Genomic DNA, 16174 nt, shown 5'->3' with positions numbered 1-16174 from the left:
GCAGGTGTTTCACTTTGTTACTAAGTCATTGCCATACTGCTTAACATAACTCAGCATACTTTGGTGAACAACAAGAAGTTTGCTTTTAGAGGTGCAGCTGATCCTAGCCTAGGTGAGATCAGAGGGTGGGATTGTGTTGGTTCAGCTGTTTAGTGTAAATTTGAAACTACTCCTTGAATTTTCTGCTGAAAAGTTGAAATGTGTTTTGGAAATAATACCATGTCCCATGCCTGCTTAGCTTCAGCCTGTGCTAAGATGTAGGAGGAGTTAAAAAAAAAAAAAATCAGCAAAACCAAGAATTAAAAAAATAAAACCAAACCAGCAAAACTGAGTAACCTAAACTACATTTTGAAAAGGGCAATATACAATGTCCATTCCCTTGGATTCCAGTACAAAGACCACTGGAAGAAAAGGAAAACCAACCAGGTAAGTTCACAGAGTCTAGTCTGAAAAGCACACTACCTTGAAAAGAGATGACTATCTTTCTTTGTTAAAAGTTTGTGTCCTGTGCCAAGTCCGGAATAGACACCTCATCACCAAACCTAAAGTAATGAGCAAGATCAGGATATTGTGATACTGTGATAAGTCTTTGCATGACTAAGTGTGTGTGTTACTTAAAGTTGTAAAAGTGAAGATGTGGAAAATGCAGGCTCACATATCTATACCATCAAAGTAATTGTCATGATATTCTCTGTTTTTCCCAGGGCCATCTACCAATTCAATTTTTATTTTGTCATGCTGGACTGTAAACAGAAAACAACTTGCAAGGCATGTGCCCCTGCCCTACCCAAGTTTTGCAATTTCTCCCAAATGCTAAATGATATATGGCTCTGAAGCTGTTTATCTAGTTGGCTTATGCTTTCAAGACACTCAGAACTCTTCTCAGTCTTGGAAATCTTCATTTACAGTGGCCTCCCTGAGGCCATAGTCAAGCAGCTGCCTCTCAGAGTGCTCTTCCAAAATGCTTCTCCTCTCACCTCCCCCAGTCTCTAATGTTGCTTCTCACAGTATAAATTTCCTTCTTCTAAGAAAGCAAAACCAAACCCAAACCACAATTATGTTAAAAAACAAGCATCAGAAAGAAGCCTGCTGTGTAGCATTTGGTTCTAGTGGAGCAGGGGCTGAGATCATGCCTGTGAAGTCACAAATTATAATTTACTGTCATATTTAATTTATTCTCATTTGTTGCTTGTCCTCAAAACTAGGATAAGGATGATGTGAACAATAATGTCCAACAGAGTTGTTGTCCTCCTTTTCTTGATCAGCAATGACAAATATGTTATCACAAAACCTTCACCTTGTGGGCTTCAAGGCAGCTAACTGCCTGAGTCCAAAAATCAGGTGGAGTTCATAGGTCATAAAATGAGGTGTGTAAATTGATTCTCAAGTTTCTTGCGTGTGCTAAGCCTGGTTTTGGGGAATTATTATCTTTTAAATCTTTCATGATGCCTACTCAGATCTGTCCTTTATTGAACGAGCTGCTCATATAAACTGCCTATTTCTTTCCATGATACTGTCCCTTGCTCAGTGTCTTTGATCTTCAGTGGCCTAAACTACCTGTTCAATCTTGCTTGACTACTAGCATGACATAGACTCAATATTTGAAATAATTTTTTCCACTGACTGGGAATTCAGGATTTTTATTTCCTTCCACATATTTCATAACCACTTTTTAGGAAGTTCCCATCTCATCTAGATCTTTATACTCTCCATCCTGCCTATTCTTACATCCAAAACTGGTGCTTTCTGTGTTGTTGCCCAAATAACTAGAGAACAAGATTCCCATCTCATTTTGGTCCTACCCAGTTCACTGATTATTTTATTCTTTTTCTCCTGCAGAAAGTTAATGAATTCCCATGTGCAAAAGAAAAAAGGCCTATTCCTGAACCTCTGCCCATTGTAGCTACCCCCTGAATGCACTATAGGCTCCCTCATACCAGTACCTGCTACCTTTAATCCGCATACCAACAACTTACTTGTATTTAAGGACAGAGACTGCTGCAGGCTGTGACTGCTTAAAGGACTGTCATGTCAGAAAGGGTATATGTTAGGTAAGGGTCTTACCTGAAGTAAACAAGTTCCTGAAAAGAAGGCACACTGAAGTAGAAACAAAGCCTGCACTTCTTCCCTGCTTTTTACAAGAAACTTTTAAAAGCCTTTGCCACAGACAAAACCACACAGCTATTTTCTCACAGCTGTAATTACAGCTCACTGTCACACTAGCTGAACCAGCTCATCTCACTGGAGGAGAAATATTAGAAGAACCTATACTATGCTTAGTGCTTTTATGCTCCATTTTTATTCTCATTCTTGAAGTTGTCTGACCTGTGAGAACTACTGCTCAGACACTGATGTATTTCTTAATGCAAGGTAAGCTGGAAACCTTATCATTTCAGAAGATGAAACTAAGCAGCAACCTATTTATACAGTTTAAACTGCTTCAACCAATACTGTTTTGTGCAACAGAAAAGGTTGCAGCAGTGCCAGAACTTCCTAAGCCTGTGCTTTCTACCTAACTCAAAATGAAGGCATATACCCCTTCAGCAGGTAGCTTCAAGCATTTACGATAAATACAGGCAATTTTGTGTTGCTAATCTGTATTATCAGCAAGTTCCATGACAACTTTATCCTGAAAACAGGAAAAAAGGCTATAGCACCAGGTTCTGTGGAGAAGATAGTTCAGAGTGTGGGTCCAGATGGGCTATTTACTGTGCCCGCTCATGGATACAGCAAGTGGATCAGAAAGACTAACAAAGCATAAGCAGTGAGACTTAATGTCCTTGACTGCAAATGAACTGGGATTTCGCCTTCTGGAATTAAGAAAAACGAATGTCTTTCAAAACTTTTCTGAAACTTAACATAGTTCAGCTCTATGGCTGCCACAAAAATCAACCCACTCTGGTTGCCTCAGGAGAGACACTCTAAAGATACTGTAGTCTCTGGTTTCATGCTTGCTATTGAAGTGCAAAAAAGACAGTAGCTTTCTTAAAAATATCAGGACTTGGCAAAACATTGTATTGGTTCTGTTGCTATTCTACAAAAGATTAGACACACAGAAGAAAGACAAAATTTTCCACTCACTCACTCTGGTTTGCACCTGGCAGGAAAAGACATACAATTATCACAATCTTGAGGTACTGTGTTTTGCCAGATGCCATTTTTGTGCTCGTTACCAAAAAGCTCTAGGGTATTCCAAAGCTTGCAGAAAGATCATGTTTTGGTTCCATGTCCAGAAAAGGTTTATTGCAATTTGTTTGGGTTTTTTTCCCTTTTCTTCTTAAACGCAGGCTTCATTTTTCTGTTTAATTAGTGGAGATCTGAAGTATCTTTGAGCATATGGGGATTGCAAATTTATCTTGATATAATTTGTGAAGTCAGGACTATATTCTGATCCAGATGGAAGCTAGAACAGGTTACACAAGATTATTGAAATCAAGCTGTTGTATTTCAACAAGGCCCAAAAACATCTGTTCTTTGTTGGCCAAGACACAGTTAATAAACATTATTAAGCAAGCATCCTATTGTGCCTGCCATCATACATGTCAATTTCTGCATAAATTAGGACTCTAAACCAAACAGCAGGGAAAGAATTAATTTCTGAGAAGTGTGGGACAAAATAATGTTTATGCCTGTCAACCACAATCTTGTATCGTTGTTTTACTCAGTCTTAAAGAGAAAGCACCCATCAAGCTTAAAATAATTTAGAAACACTTCTATATTGTCAGCATCTCAAATTTTGCTCAAAGCCTCTAGTTAAAAAATTAATAAAGGCAAGGTTCTGCTGCATAAAGTTGAAGGGAAATTTATGGGACTAAGCCTCTGAATATTCTGAGTCTCATCCTCAGTACACACAATCTGTTTCTAGCAGATTATTCAACCCCAGAAGGTAAAGACTTATGTAAATATTCACAGATACCCTTGACTATTTTGGATCTGCAGAGGTTACAAGACCTTTGATTGCTTAACAAAAGAAGAACACTAGCAATAAACCGCCACAAAGGTTCTTTTGTGAGATTAGGATCACTTAAACTCAATTCAGACCTCAACACCCCAGAGGAAAGTACAGCAGAAAATGAGTTACTTTTCAGTACAGAGCAGTGCACGACAAAAGCAGCTTTTACATTTATTTCACGATCTCAGGGTTTCTTCTGACACAGAAGCAGAATGAAGCTTAAAAGAGGCCCTTTATACAGTCATTTGTCAGCCCAGGTGGCCTGGCCATGCAATGATCCTGCAACATTTTTTCTCAGGCTGCCCCTTCCTTGTCCTTTAACATATCAATTAACTTTGGAGGCTCAATGGCATAGCACTTACCTACTACCATTGCTGCCTCACTTTGCTGCTTTAGACCTTTGATTTTGGAGTTGTTATCCCTTTTGAAAGAGCATGCTCCTGCAGTAGCTTTTGTTTTCATATTTCTCTAAGGAATATTGTGCCTTTTAATGTAGTATTTTGGGCAAGGCAAGAATGTACCATAAAATACATAATCCTCTTATCAGAGTGACTTCTTGAATGAAATAAATCCCAGTATCTGCTTGCACATACTGAGGATGTTAAGTTTCAAGCTTCAAACTCATGCCTGTGACTAGTTTCCAGGAAGGCAAAGCCTCCCTCAAAACTGTTGCTTCCTGATGGCAGCATTTACCCAGGAAACAGGAAATGTAAATTCCAGGATCTTGTCAACCACCTGGTGTCTGATCTGGCTCTCTTCACACCTCTTTCTGCTGGAGCTAGGTCACTATGGCAGATTCAGAGTGCTAAAACATACAAACCAAAGAGCAAAGCCTCTCTCCAATACAGGCTGCTGAGGTTTATTAGCTCTTGTTTTTGCAAACTTAAATCTACACGACACTACTTTACACACTTCCAAGGATTTTAGGTACTCATTGCCTGACATGGTCCTTCAGTGCTGGATCCTAGGATCTGGTTATTTAGAGAAAATTCATAGTCTGAGCACATCCCTAAACTACCTCTTTGACTACTGTTCTATAGAAAATGAACCAAAGCCATCAAAGTGACACTCAGAACTCCTGCTAGCAAGTATGGACACTAGGACACTGGAGTCATCTCAGTTTGAGAACAACGAATACCTTCTGACACAGAGTGACCATGTTCTGGGGACCTTGTACACTTCTTTGGTTCCTTTCTTGATGTGACATTAGACCAGTTTCAATTTCATTCATTTCAAATTTGAATCATCTCACGCTCCTCCAAGAATGAAGTTTTTCGTGCCTCTTCTTTGCATTCTGACTTGATGCCCATTTGCTCTCTCTGTATTTATGGCTTGAATTGGTACAGTCTTCGTTTTATGCTGCTAAAGAAAGCAGCTGAATGCCATGGCTTCACAGAGAAAGCTGAGAATGTTGCAGTACTGACCCAGTGAATGTCTTCAAACTTGATCTGTTTACCTTGCTATTCATATGTAGGAACTAACAATGGGCGACAAAAGACTTTTTTTTATATATCTGGAAGAGGTGGAGCTATGCAATACAGATGGAAGCACTGAAAAGAAATCCAAATTTCTCTAAACATTTTGTTGCCATTTGTAGTGTGTCTGAAATAAAGGAAGAACCTTAGGGCATAGAGATGACACAGAGTCATCTCAAATACTCTCTGAAACACTGGGGTGAAAAATAATATTTCCTTTTGAGGTTTTCCTTATCCAGATATATCGGTCCTCCAAGACAAGAATGATTCCTTAACAAAGACAGTAAGTGAGAGGGTATCAAAATAGGAAATAAAATAATCTTTAAATAAAAGTTTAATTCACTCTAACTTTACAGAATATTTCAAAGCACCATATTATTTTACTGTCAGTTCTAAAAAAGACAACAAGAGACTGGAATGATCTTAGCTGGTAAAATATAGGAAACCTTGTGAACAAATGGATACAAGCTAGGTGAAAGCACAGTCATATTTTTGTATACGACAACTATAATCAGAATCTGGCATTGGTTTATTCAAATTTTGCTTTCTTGGAAGCAAAGCTTACACATTTGTAAACATCAAATTAAACATTGCTGAATTTTACAATTTGCTGAACAAATACTTTCTTACCCTGAAGGGCATATGTAGAGCCATCTATCTGTCTTGCAGTTCTCCTGTTGACCTCTGCTTCAATTTTTTTTTAAACAATTGGTTCATTTACAGTTCTAATGGTGCTTAAAAATTTCCTCCAATATTGTGCAAGTCACAGGCGAGTCCATTTTGATGTGTGCCCTTCCTTACGTAGTTTTCTGATCAGTACTTCACTAATGCAACTGTGAAAAACTATACATTTTCAGGAAAATGTTTTGATTTTGGTCCTGTAATTAAAGACCTTCTATAACCGAGTTGTTTACATGGATTCGGATCACAAGCATGTACACAACAAAACCACTATACCAATATTTCTTTGTCTATGCATAAAAAGTATGTCTTCTACTTACACTAAAACATACAAAAAATAAACTACAAAAATTGTTTACACTTGATTTCAGCAAAAAAAGCTTTCTTCAAGAAAAATGATTCTTCTTTTTCCAGCCATCAAAAAAGGAATGCAAGTAAACAATAAATACATGTGCTTTCTCCATATAGACATATTTACACTTGAGTCTTTGGCTTATGTTTAAGTTTCTTTATAAAGATCTTTATGTGATCCAGCCATCATTGCACATTAAAACAAAATAAGCCAGTTTTTTTTTTACTATATATAATATATATGCAACACTTGAAACGTATAAAGAATGAACCTTACTATCAATTTGCACTTATTGTACTTTAACATTGTATCAAAAGAAAAAAAAAAGAAAAATTAATACTATATAGGAAATATTGATACATGCAACAGATGTTCGCTCTACTGTAATTGAGAGACGGCTGCATATACAAACACTGAAAGTCCTAATTTGGGCAAATCTCTTCTGACTCTGGTTTTCATTAAATAGTATTTATGTGGCACTAAATGTTGATACTGTATACAAGCATAGAAACAGATTGAGTTCTTTTATTAAGATACACAACTTCATAAGAAAAATACTTTGCATTTAAAATTTAAAATCCCTCCCCCCTTGCCCCCAAATCTTTCTTCACAGGATCAAGAACTGTTGTCAAAACAGCTTAATGAGATTCATGTATTTGGTGAACTTTGTCACATCCATTCTGACTATGACGATTCCAGGTACTCCAGTGCAACATCGTAGCAGAAGCGATACTGCTCCTTTAAGTGGAAAGAGAACAAAAAAAAAAAAGAAATTAAAATTCTAAAGTTTTAGCAGGAATATCTACAAACAATAGTCTTTGCTAACTACTATGCAATTTTAACTTGAAGCCTGACATGCGTGCTGGTTTTTTTTTCCCCTGCTACACAAGTGAAGTATATTACCAGCTCCAACTTAAATTCTCACCCTAACCAACGAGCTGGAAAAAACCTGACCATGAAATGCAGTGATTTGCTTCTCTGATTTTTAAAGCTTCTGAACTAGTTTATCAAACATGAAAAGTTCTCCTGTCAGTCAGAGCATTCTTGCAGTAAAAGCACCTTGACTCTGACATATCAGTTATACCTAAGTTAGCTGATACTGAGCAGTTAACTAGTGCCTGCTGCTTACACAGCCAGCAAACGGCTGGGGAATACTGAGCTGTGATGCAGAGCTGTTTGGGACCCACACCCTGTTCATACAGTCATGACGATGTCAGCTACATGTTCAAAAGAGAAGTTAAAGCTCAGAATTTCATTGTGGTTAGTATTTCTCCTTAACAAAGCTGCTGTTCAGAGCTGACACTGGGGGAGGGGGAGGAGGAAGGCAAGAAGAGAGGGCCTGAAGAATTAAAACCAAGGGAAATTAATAAAATCTCTATTGTCCTTGTGACCTAACAAAGCAAATCTGCTTTTGTGATTTATTTTTGCTTGCAAAGGAAGCTAGCACGATGCATTTGCAGGAAGTGGTGAGGATATCTTAAAGGCTTTATTGTTCTGCTCGTTTTTGTTATCTGATCATGTTGCTGAATGTAGGGCACATGATAGTGTTATATATTGGCTTTCCTGGTTTGTTTTCTAACTAACAACTCAACAGCTGCCGCTCTTCAAGAGTACTGGGTAAAAACCCACACAACAGAAACACGTAACTATGGAAATTCAGTAACTGCAGACTAAAGCTACAGTGCAATTCAGGACTATTTTGAAACGAAATATAAGTTTACAGACCATTTATAAGAAACACACACAATCTACCCTGGCCTCCCTTTACAGTGACACAAGTAATTTTCCATTGATCTGACCTGTTTTCCTCACAGCAGTGAACTCACATTCAGGCAGCAATCCACTATGTTGTGTCTCAGACGTCTATGGTACAGCACACTGCAAGGCATTTGCGGCAAATCCGGCAATACCTAGACCAATGTCACTGCTGCTACAGGATGCTCTACCTCTTCACATTTTAACCATCTTCTTAATTTGGTGGTGGTGGCAAGGGTTGGAAGCAATGCACAATAATTAAGCAAATCATGCCACAGAAACTACTAAGCAAACAATAACACCTGGAAAAAAGGGCAATATGGGAAGACGCAGCTACCACCATTTTCCTCAATATGCAAGTTCACAAGGTCAGAAGCAAATTTCACTATGCATAAACTGCAAAATGTTTTTAATTTCAATTGGCATCCCTGATTTTTATGCTGTAGGCAGCCATATGGCTGAAAAATGACACTGGCTGCTAGCAGTGTGAGAGGCAAATGGCAGAATCTCCCAAACACTAACCTGCTTTCACATACAACTGCAGGAAGGAAAAAAATCCACTTGGAAGAAATTTTTTAAGGACTTTCCAAAACGTTCAGTTTTTGTGACTGAAGGATTGATCACTTGGGTAGATATGCATTCATACTATATGCATAAAGACTGACCAGAAGAGTGAAGGTTATTTTGAGTTCTGGCAATGCACATAAATATTTAATCTTGTGGTTTTGCTAATTCAGGCTTATACTGTTTATATTAGTTTACTGTTTATACTGTTTATTTTTTAGGTTAACTATTGGACTCAATAATCTTAACAGTCTTTTCCAACCTAAATGATTCTATGATTCTATATATTCATTTGCAACATACTAGGTCCACCTCTTTGATTTTAAAGTTCTGAGGTATCATTTTAACTACTACAGATCTGACTAACAAACATTATCATTATTCAATACAGCTTCCAAAGCAGCAGTTGTTATTAAAAAGCAAAATATTAATATCTCTAATTACTAATCTAGACTTTACAGCTCATTTGTACCAAGAAGAAATGCTGTGCTGTGTGAAATTTCAAGATGCTTTGTGTGAGCACAACCCACTGCAAGTTCTCTTCAAATAAATCAGGTTATTTTGGGAGATTAACGTGCATTCTGTTAACTCAGAATGTTTTCAGTGAAAAGCATGGTACCATTACAAAAGGAGTAAAATGCTTAGCCTGGCCTCTCATGATACTCTCTTGCGTACACTCAATAAATGTCGCTTTCTTGTTGTGGTACAAACAGGTTTGCTTGGGTTTTGTGGGTGCACGACTGAGAACACAGCTCACTCAACAAGAGAGCCTCTGGCTCCCAGCTGTTTGCAGTAACCCCGATGGGCTGGTGCTTACCGGAGTTTCTACCATGTTGGGCTTACTATTCCGTAAAGTCTTCACGGCATGGAAAACGTCCACCACATTCTGCCTTTTTACCATCTCAACCACAATGCCGATGGCACAGAACATCCCGCTCCGGCCACCACCGTTTCTGTATACAAGGAAAAGAGGTGGTTAAATGTCACTATGGTGCAAGAGAGCATCCAAAATGCACTTCTGTTCTTTTGCTCTGTAAGCATGAGTGACTTGTGAGTCCCACAGGGAGACTGGGCTATAGCAATCTCCTTGCAGCTCCAGTGGGTTTGGTCTGAAACTTTTGCTGCCTCTGACCTTCCTCTCAATTACTTTAGTTTAATTCTGCCCTTACAGCCCACCATGCTGCCCAGCTATGCTATAGCCAAATTTGCATAGACATTAGAAATCAAAACCCAAGTTCAATGGCAAGTACATTTTCCACTTAAATCTCATTTAAATTATCATATGGTATGAGGATTATCTAGCCAGGGTAATGCAAAGGCATCACTGATTTGATATCTTCTTGACCTTTGGGGATACTTCTGAACTATTTTAATCGGAATTTCAAGAAATTAAGGTAGGTATTTCTTCTTGTTAAGTTTAAATTAGACAAAAGTTTCTGCAGATAATTAGGAGAGGTGGGCAGAAAGGGGACACAAGTTAATTCTGAGCCTTTTCAACAAAAGAAGGAGAATTCTAAGTTTTAAGCTCTCTATTTAAGTAAGGTAGGAGAGATATTGGTCATTCTCTGCTTAGGGAGAAAAGAGATACCACCTTTTCAAAACTCCCAAACCAGCTGCCATTTAAGTATCAGACTCAGATAAACAGCCAGCAGTCATTTCCCAGCAGTAGTTTTAGGATCATATACTGTGCTATAAAACCTTCCTCTGATTTTGTACATCCATAGTTTTCAGACTAAAACCCTCAAAATATAGTATGCCTTCCAGAAAAAAATCAATACACAATATGCAAGAGATACACACAAAATAACTATTTGGCACTTAGAATAAAAGACTTCCTTACTGAAACTGTACAGAAGAAACTGATCTGTACACATTTTGTACATGGAAAACATTCCAGCATGTACAGAAGGAGACAATACACAGTATCATTGCAGCATTATGTCCAAAATACTCATTCCCATGGTAGCTTGAACTAACACAGGCATTTCTGAAAGTTGACCAAAAGCCAGCCTACAGTAGCACCTTTTTTTTTTTTTTTTAATAAAAGAAACAAGGGCATGTGCAAAAGAATGTAACCATAACACCACCACTTGAGCTAATTTAGAAGCATTTATTTGAAGAGAAATTTGACTTTGTCCCAGTTACTCACAGGCAATGAATGATGGTCCGGCCTTCCCCTTCTTCACATTCCTCTTGCCATTTTTCAACCTGGAGAATTAACTTTAAGAATGATCTCTTGGAAGCTGGCACATCTCTGTGAGAAGCCCATCCCAAATACTGGAATTGCTGCACCATCAGATAGCCCTCTTGTGGCTGATGGGAAACCAAAGAGCTTTAGGTCAATATGGCATCTTGACATCTTGGTTTAAAAAAACAAAATATAAACCTGACATGAAACCTAAGCGTTTATACTATTGTGTGCATATATATGTGTGTGTGAGTGAGCAAGCGCTGTCTGGTAGTTACTGACTTAAATCACAACAATTAAGAACAGATTCCAACATGTATGTAAATTGCATGGTAGGGTCTCTATTAATTTGTATCACTTGAGCTCAAGGAAGATGTCGAAAAAGGAAAAAAAGAAACTAGACTGAAGGCAACATCACAGTTTATCAATTGCCATTATAATCTATCCTTATTCTAAACGGAAAACATTCCCTAGATTCTAAGTGTCAAGGGGTTTTATCCTTAACATCAATAGTCAATTAAAAACATCACTGTTAAATTCCTAGACCTACAAAAATTAATAGATATACCTTTTGGTTCTTATGCATGAACTGACCCCATTATAAATAAACAACAAGTAATACTGGTGAACAAATATGACTCTTTTCCTTGAAATCTTCCCTTTTTTTTCCAGACTATGATAATCATGACAGCCTTGCTGCCAGTCTCTGAGCCTTCCATGTGCTAGATGCTACACAGGGGGAGCTTTGAATAGAATTACACTGTCACAAGAAGGCCTCAATAATTGGAACAATAAATAGTCTATTCAGTTGCTTGGAGCTGAAGAAGACAAAGAGAAATAGGAATATGGATTTTAGAAAAGAAGAACAGAGCAGAGAGATATTCAGAAGGAAGACATGGAGGTGAAAAGGCATGTAAGACAAAGGAAAGTAGAGAAGTAGAAAATCAAAACATGATAAAAAGAAGAAATGGAAAAAGTGAAAATAAGAATTGGCACTCCCCTCTCCCCCCCCCCCCAAAAAAAAAAAAAAAAAAAAAAAAAAAAAAAAAAAAAAAAAAAAAAAAAACAAAAAAAAAAAAAAAAAAAAGCTGTGGAGTAATATTTGCCAGTGTGCCTACACTGTAGTTTCCTGTAATTTCCAAACAAGGTATGAAGAGCCAAAACTGTTTTTCTTAGCTCTGAATATAAGCAAAATAATTTTGGCTAAAACATTGGCCACACAAAAACTGATCTCTGTACCTTGAAAAATGAAAATTTGACCAAAAGAAAAAAAATCCCTGTGCTTTTTATACACATCAGTTTTCTCCATAGCTATTCTTCAACACTAATGAAAGTTAAATGTATACTCCAGGTAGCAATTGGTGGTGGGTAAATTCAATACGGGATGATTCAAAGTAGTTTTGGTAAGTAAAATAGGGATTGCTGGTTAACTATGCATAAAAAGGTGGCATGAGCATCTGTAATTCTTTTTGTGTAGGCAACATAAGTGATTTATCGTGGTGAGCTAAAGGAGATGATGCTGTGTAGCAAACAAGGTTTGAGAAGATACTGCGATAGTGTGAAACACTAAGTGACAGCAAAAAACCAAGATGGTGCAAAGTGTGAAAGAGCTACAAGAATCTAGGACTGGCACTGTGAGTAAAGTTGAGAAAGAGATGATAGGTGTAGGTCAAGGCACAGTGGTGCAGAACCCCTGAGAGGCAGGAGCTTTCAGAGTTTTTTCACCCCCGCTTCGCAGTGTGCCACAATCCTCCTTTTATGATGTGGTTCTCACATCTGAGGCTGAGAAGGTACTGGTTGCATAACCAGCCTCAGCCCTCCCGTCCCTGATTCTGCATGGAAAACCTCTTACAGAAGCTGTGTATGCCTGTCACTACATGTTCATTACAGGGATAGTTCTATTTCTTAGATACTAATACTTTTGATATCCAAGATGTCTGACTGACTCTTTGGGGTAATGAGCCTGGGCTTTAAGAACATGGGTATTTTACTATATTCAAAATTAAAAACCACAACAGCCTAGACAGCGCTAAAAAATGTATTTTTTTCCATTATATATTGGTATGATAATGCTTACTCTTGTTAGATTGCATATCCTGAAAATTCGGCTTATGACGTCACAGTCCATTGAACATGACATGCATTCCACTTGGATGGGACCGTACCGCAGTATCCCTTCCTCCGGCCAGTACTGTGGGCAGCCCTGTGCCAGGCATAATTAAAAGGTAAGTTACAACTTGAGCGCTGCCTTATTCCACTGCAGACATCTCATCTAACCTTTACTGAGCAACTAGTGTTAATTAGTTGCCTTAGAGCACAGAATAACTGTAAAGTCACTGCACTGCTCTGCATTTTGATCATGTAGTGCATCCAGAGTGATTAAAGCATGCAATGGTACATGGAAAACTTGAGTCCCAAACTAACCTGTGCTAAGTCGACTTCATTTAACATCACGAGAGACGTACAGCCGTAGTCATACACTAATCTCCAGAAATCTTTCACAGTGTTTGGTAGAGGATGTTGTGTGACAATAAAAGCTGCTGGCTGCCTGTAGCTCTGTAAAGGCAAACAATTTTATTAGCACTGGTAGAGGAAGTACTTAATTACTTCTACTCTAACACTGGAACAAAAAAACCCCATATAAATAGAACAAAGATGCAACATCAATTACACCAGCCTTCACCAAAGCTGTTAAAAATACATTACTGTATCCAGTAAGAAGAAAGAGGTTACTCTGTTTAGGTCTGCCTTCTGTTTTGTTCATATATGCATGGGCACTGAAGATGTTCTTCAGGGCTCTCCTGAGCTGGGGCTCAGGCAACTCTGCTCCAGGCACTGTGACTAGGAAACTGAGCAGGAAACCTTCTCCCTGTCTTACAAAGATGGGCACAGACGTCTCAGGTCACCCCATTCACAGCAGGTTACACATGAGGTCTGTGACTAAACCGGGTACTAAGCTCAATCCCAAATTCTGTTTCGGCACCACAGCCACAAAGTCTAACCTTCATGATTACTGGGGCCCATTTGCATCAGAAAACATAAGGTAAACAGCAAAATACTATTTCCTTTCACGACAGCAGATTTTATTCTCTGTATGTTGCATTATGCACAACTGCAAATAAGGATTTCCAGCCTTGCAATAGCTGAGCAGAAGGGCTAATTCCCTGGAGCACACATATTACGAGCAGCAAGCAGAAGAGTAGAGAACAGTTTTTTGCAGGCAATTTTCAACTAGGCACGGAAGAGTTTTGCAGTAAAGGAATACAGAGATGAACTGGCAAGGAAGCACCAACAGGTTAATCAGAAACAGAATAAGATGGTGAACATTCTTGTAGGCAGATGGGACCCTAAGTCACTGGTTTGAAGATGAAGTGCTGGGACTGCTGTATGCGATGCAGAGATCCCTGTGTTTAGCACCCATGCTAGTATCAAAAGCAGTTTGGCTGTTTTTTGATTGAATTGAATAGACTAAATTAACCTAGGAGAAAGACCTGACAATGCAACTAAACCATATGTAAACTTGCTTGTTTGAAAATTGATGTGAGAGATCTTCATGTACAAAGTACTGAGACTTCCTAAAAGAGCGTAGCATGAGGCCCAGAAGAAAATAACTACAATTCTTTTCACTCTTCTATTTGCTCTAAATTGTAAGGATAACAAAGTAATTTCTTCGAATCACAGAAGAGTTGGGGTTGGAAAGGACCTTAAGATCATCTAGTTCCAACCCCCCTGCCATGGGCAGGGACACCTCACACTAAACCAGGTTACCCAAGGCTCTGTCCAACATGGCCTTGAACACCACCATGGACAGAGCATTCACAACTTCCTTGGGCAACCCATTCCAGTGCCTCACCACCCCCACAGAAAAGAACTTCCTCCTTTTATCCAATCTAAACTTCCCCTGTTTAAGGTTTAACCAGTTACCCCTTGTTCTATCACTACAGTCCTTAATGAAGAGTCCCTCCCCAGCATCCCTATACCCCCCCTTCAGATACTCGAAGGCTGCTATGAGGTCTCCACGCAGCCTTCTCTTCTCCAGGATGAACAGCCCCAACTTCCTCAGCCTGTCTTCATACAGGAGGTGCTCCAGTCCCCTGATCATCCTCGTGGCCCTCCTCTGGACTTCTTCCAACAGTTCCATGTCCTTTTTATGTTGAAGACACCAGAACTGCACACAATACTCCAAGTGAGGTCTCACAAGAGCAGAGCAGAGGGTCAGGATCACCTCCTTCAACCTGCTGGTCACGCTCCTTTTGATGCAGCCCAGGATACAGTTGGCTTTCTGGGCTCTGAGAGCACACTGCTGGCTCATGTTCAGTTTCTCATCGACCAACACCCCCAAGTCCTTCTCCGCAGGGCTGCTCTGAATCTCTTCTCTGCTCAACCTGTAGCTGTGCCTGGGATTGCTCCAACCGAGGTGTACGACCTTGCACTTCTCACGGTTAAAGTTCATAAGGTTGGCATCTGCCCACCTCACAAGTGTGTCTTTAGCATCAATACTTTTTTGACAACAGAAAAAGGAGCCTGACAATTTTTTCTGTTTGCTAAACTTTCCTAGTGCAGGAAGCATACTGGTATAGTAGCATCTGTGTCTTACTCCCTAGATCTGCCTGGGGAGCAAAGAGAACAACCAATATTGATTCTTCCCTTGTATTTTTAAGAAATAAAACATGTACTAGCTGATGGTTTCCTATCCCTATTCCCTATCATTTCTGGTCTTTCCCAAAATGAGAGAATGCACTGAGATGATCCGGTTTTCAAAAAGAATAGGCAGGAGATCTGCTGTCACAATGGGAAGCAGACACCTTCTTGTGGGAACACAGGGACAAGAACATTGTGGAAAGGGAAAAGCTTCTATTTCAGTTTTGCTATTGAAAGTCCCCTTTCTTTGCCTAGCAGAGGGGTCCCTCTCTCTGAATAATTCAGTCTTAAAGAAACAAACAGAAGAGGAATGGCAAGAAAAAGCATTCATTGCCCAAAGTTTTAACCCTGTACCTACAGCCTTGTACGCCTGCATTGTAATATATTACTTTTTTCCCCTGCTGCTTTTCTCCTTTTGTTACTACGATTTCTGTCTTTCCTTACTTGTCTCTGATTGCATATAGCATTGCTAGGTTCCTGTTCCTGCCTGCTACACACTGTTACATGTTCACAGTCCTCCTACCACCCAGCCATTCAGCCTGAGCTGTCTTCTCCTCAAACCACAC

The 16174-nt window shown here is 39.1% G+C and overlaps 1 protein-coding gene across 12 annotated transcripts in view; it reads right to left on the bottom strand.

Annotated features, from left to right (window-relative positions):
* Positions 1 to 5933: 5933 nt before the first annotated feature.
* PTPRK (protein tyrosine phosphatase receptor type K) overlaps positions 5934 to 16174 on the bottom strand; it is a 396766-nt gene continuing 386525 nt past the window's right edge. For all 12 annotated transcript variants that reach the window (XM_062632339.1, XM_062632343.1, XM_062632342.1 and 9 more), the window contains 5 exons: positions 13392 to 13523; positions 13045 to 13170; positions 10929 to 11092; positions 9597 to 9732; positions 5934 to 7198 (listed from right to left, as the gene is read on the bottom strand). In XM_062632339.1, the coding sequence (XP_062488323.1) occupies positions 7145 to 7198; positions 9597 to 9732; positions 10929 to 11092; positions 13045 to 13170; positions 13392 to 13523 (612 nt within the window). In that variant the 3' untranslated portion in view covers positions 5934 to 7144. The remainder of the gene's footprint in view (positions 7199 to 9596; positions 9733 to 10928; positions 11093 to 13044; positions 13171 to 13391; positions 13524 to 16174) is intronic.

This window comes from Pezoporus occidentalis, unplaced genomic scaffold (assembly GCF_034315485.1).
Source record: "Pezoporus occidentalis ecotype Australia unplaced genomic scaffold, CSIRO_AGI_Poc_V1 ctg39, whole genome shotgun sequence".
Lineage (NCBI taxonomy): Eukaryota > Metazoa > Chordata > Aves > Psittaciformes > Psittacidae > Pezoporus > Pezoporus occidentalis.
Note: the sequence above shows the minus strand (reverse complement) of the source record. Positions and strands in the feature narration are given on the sequence as shown.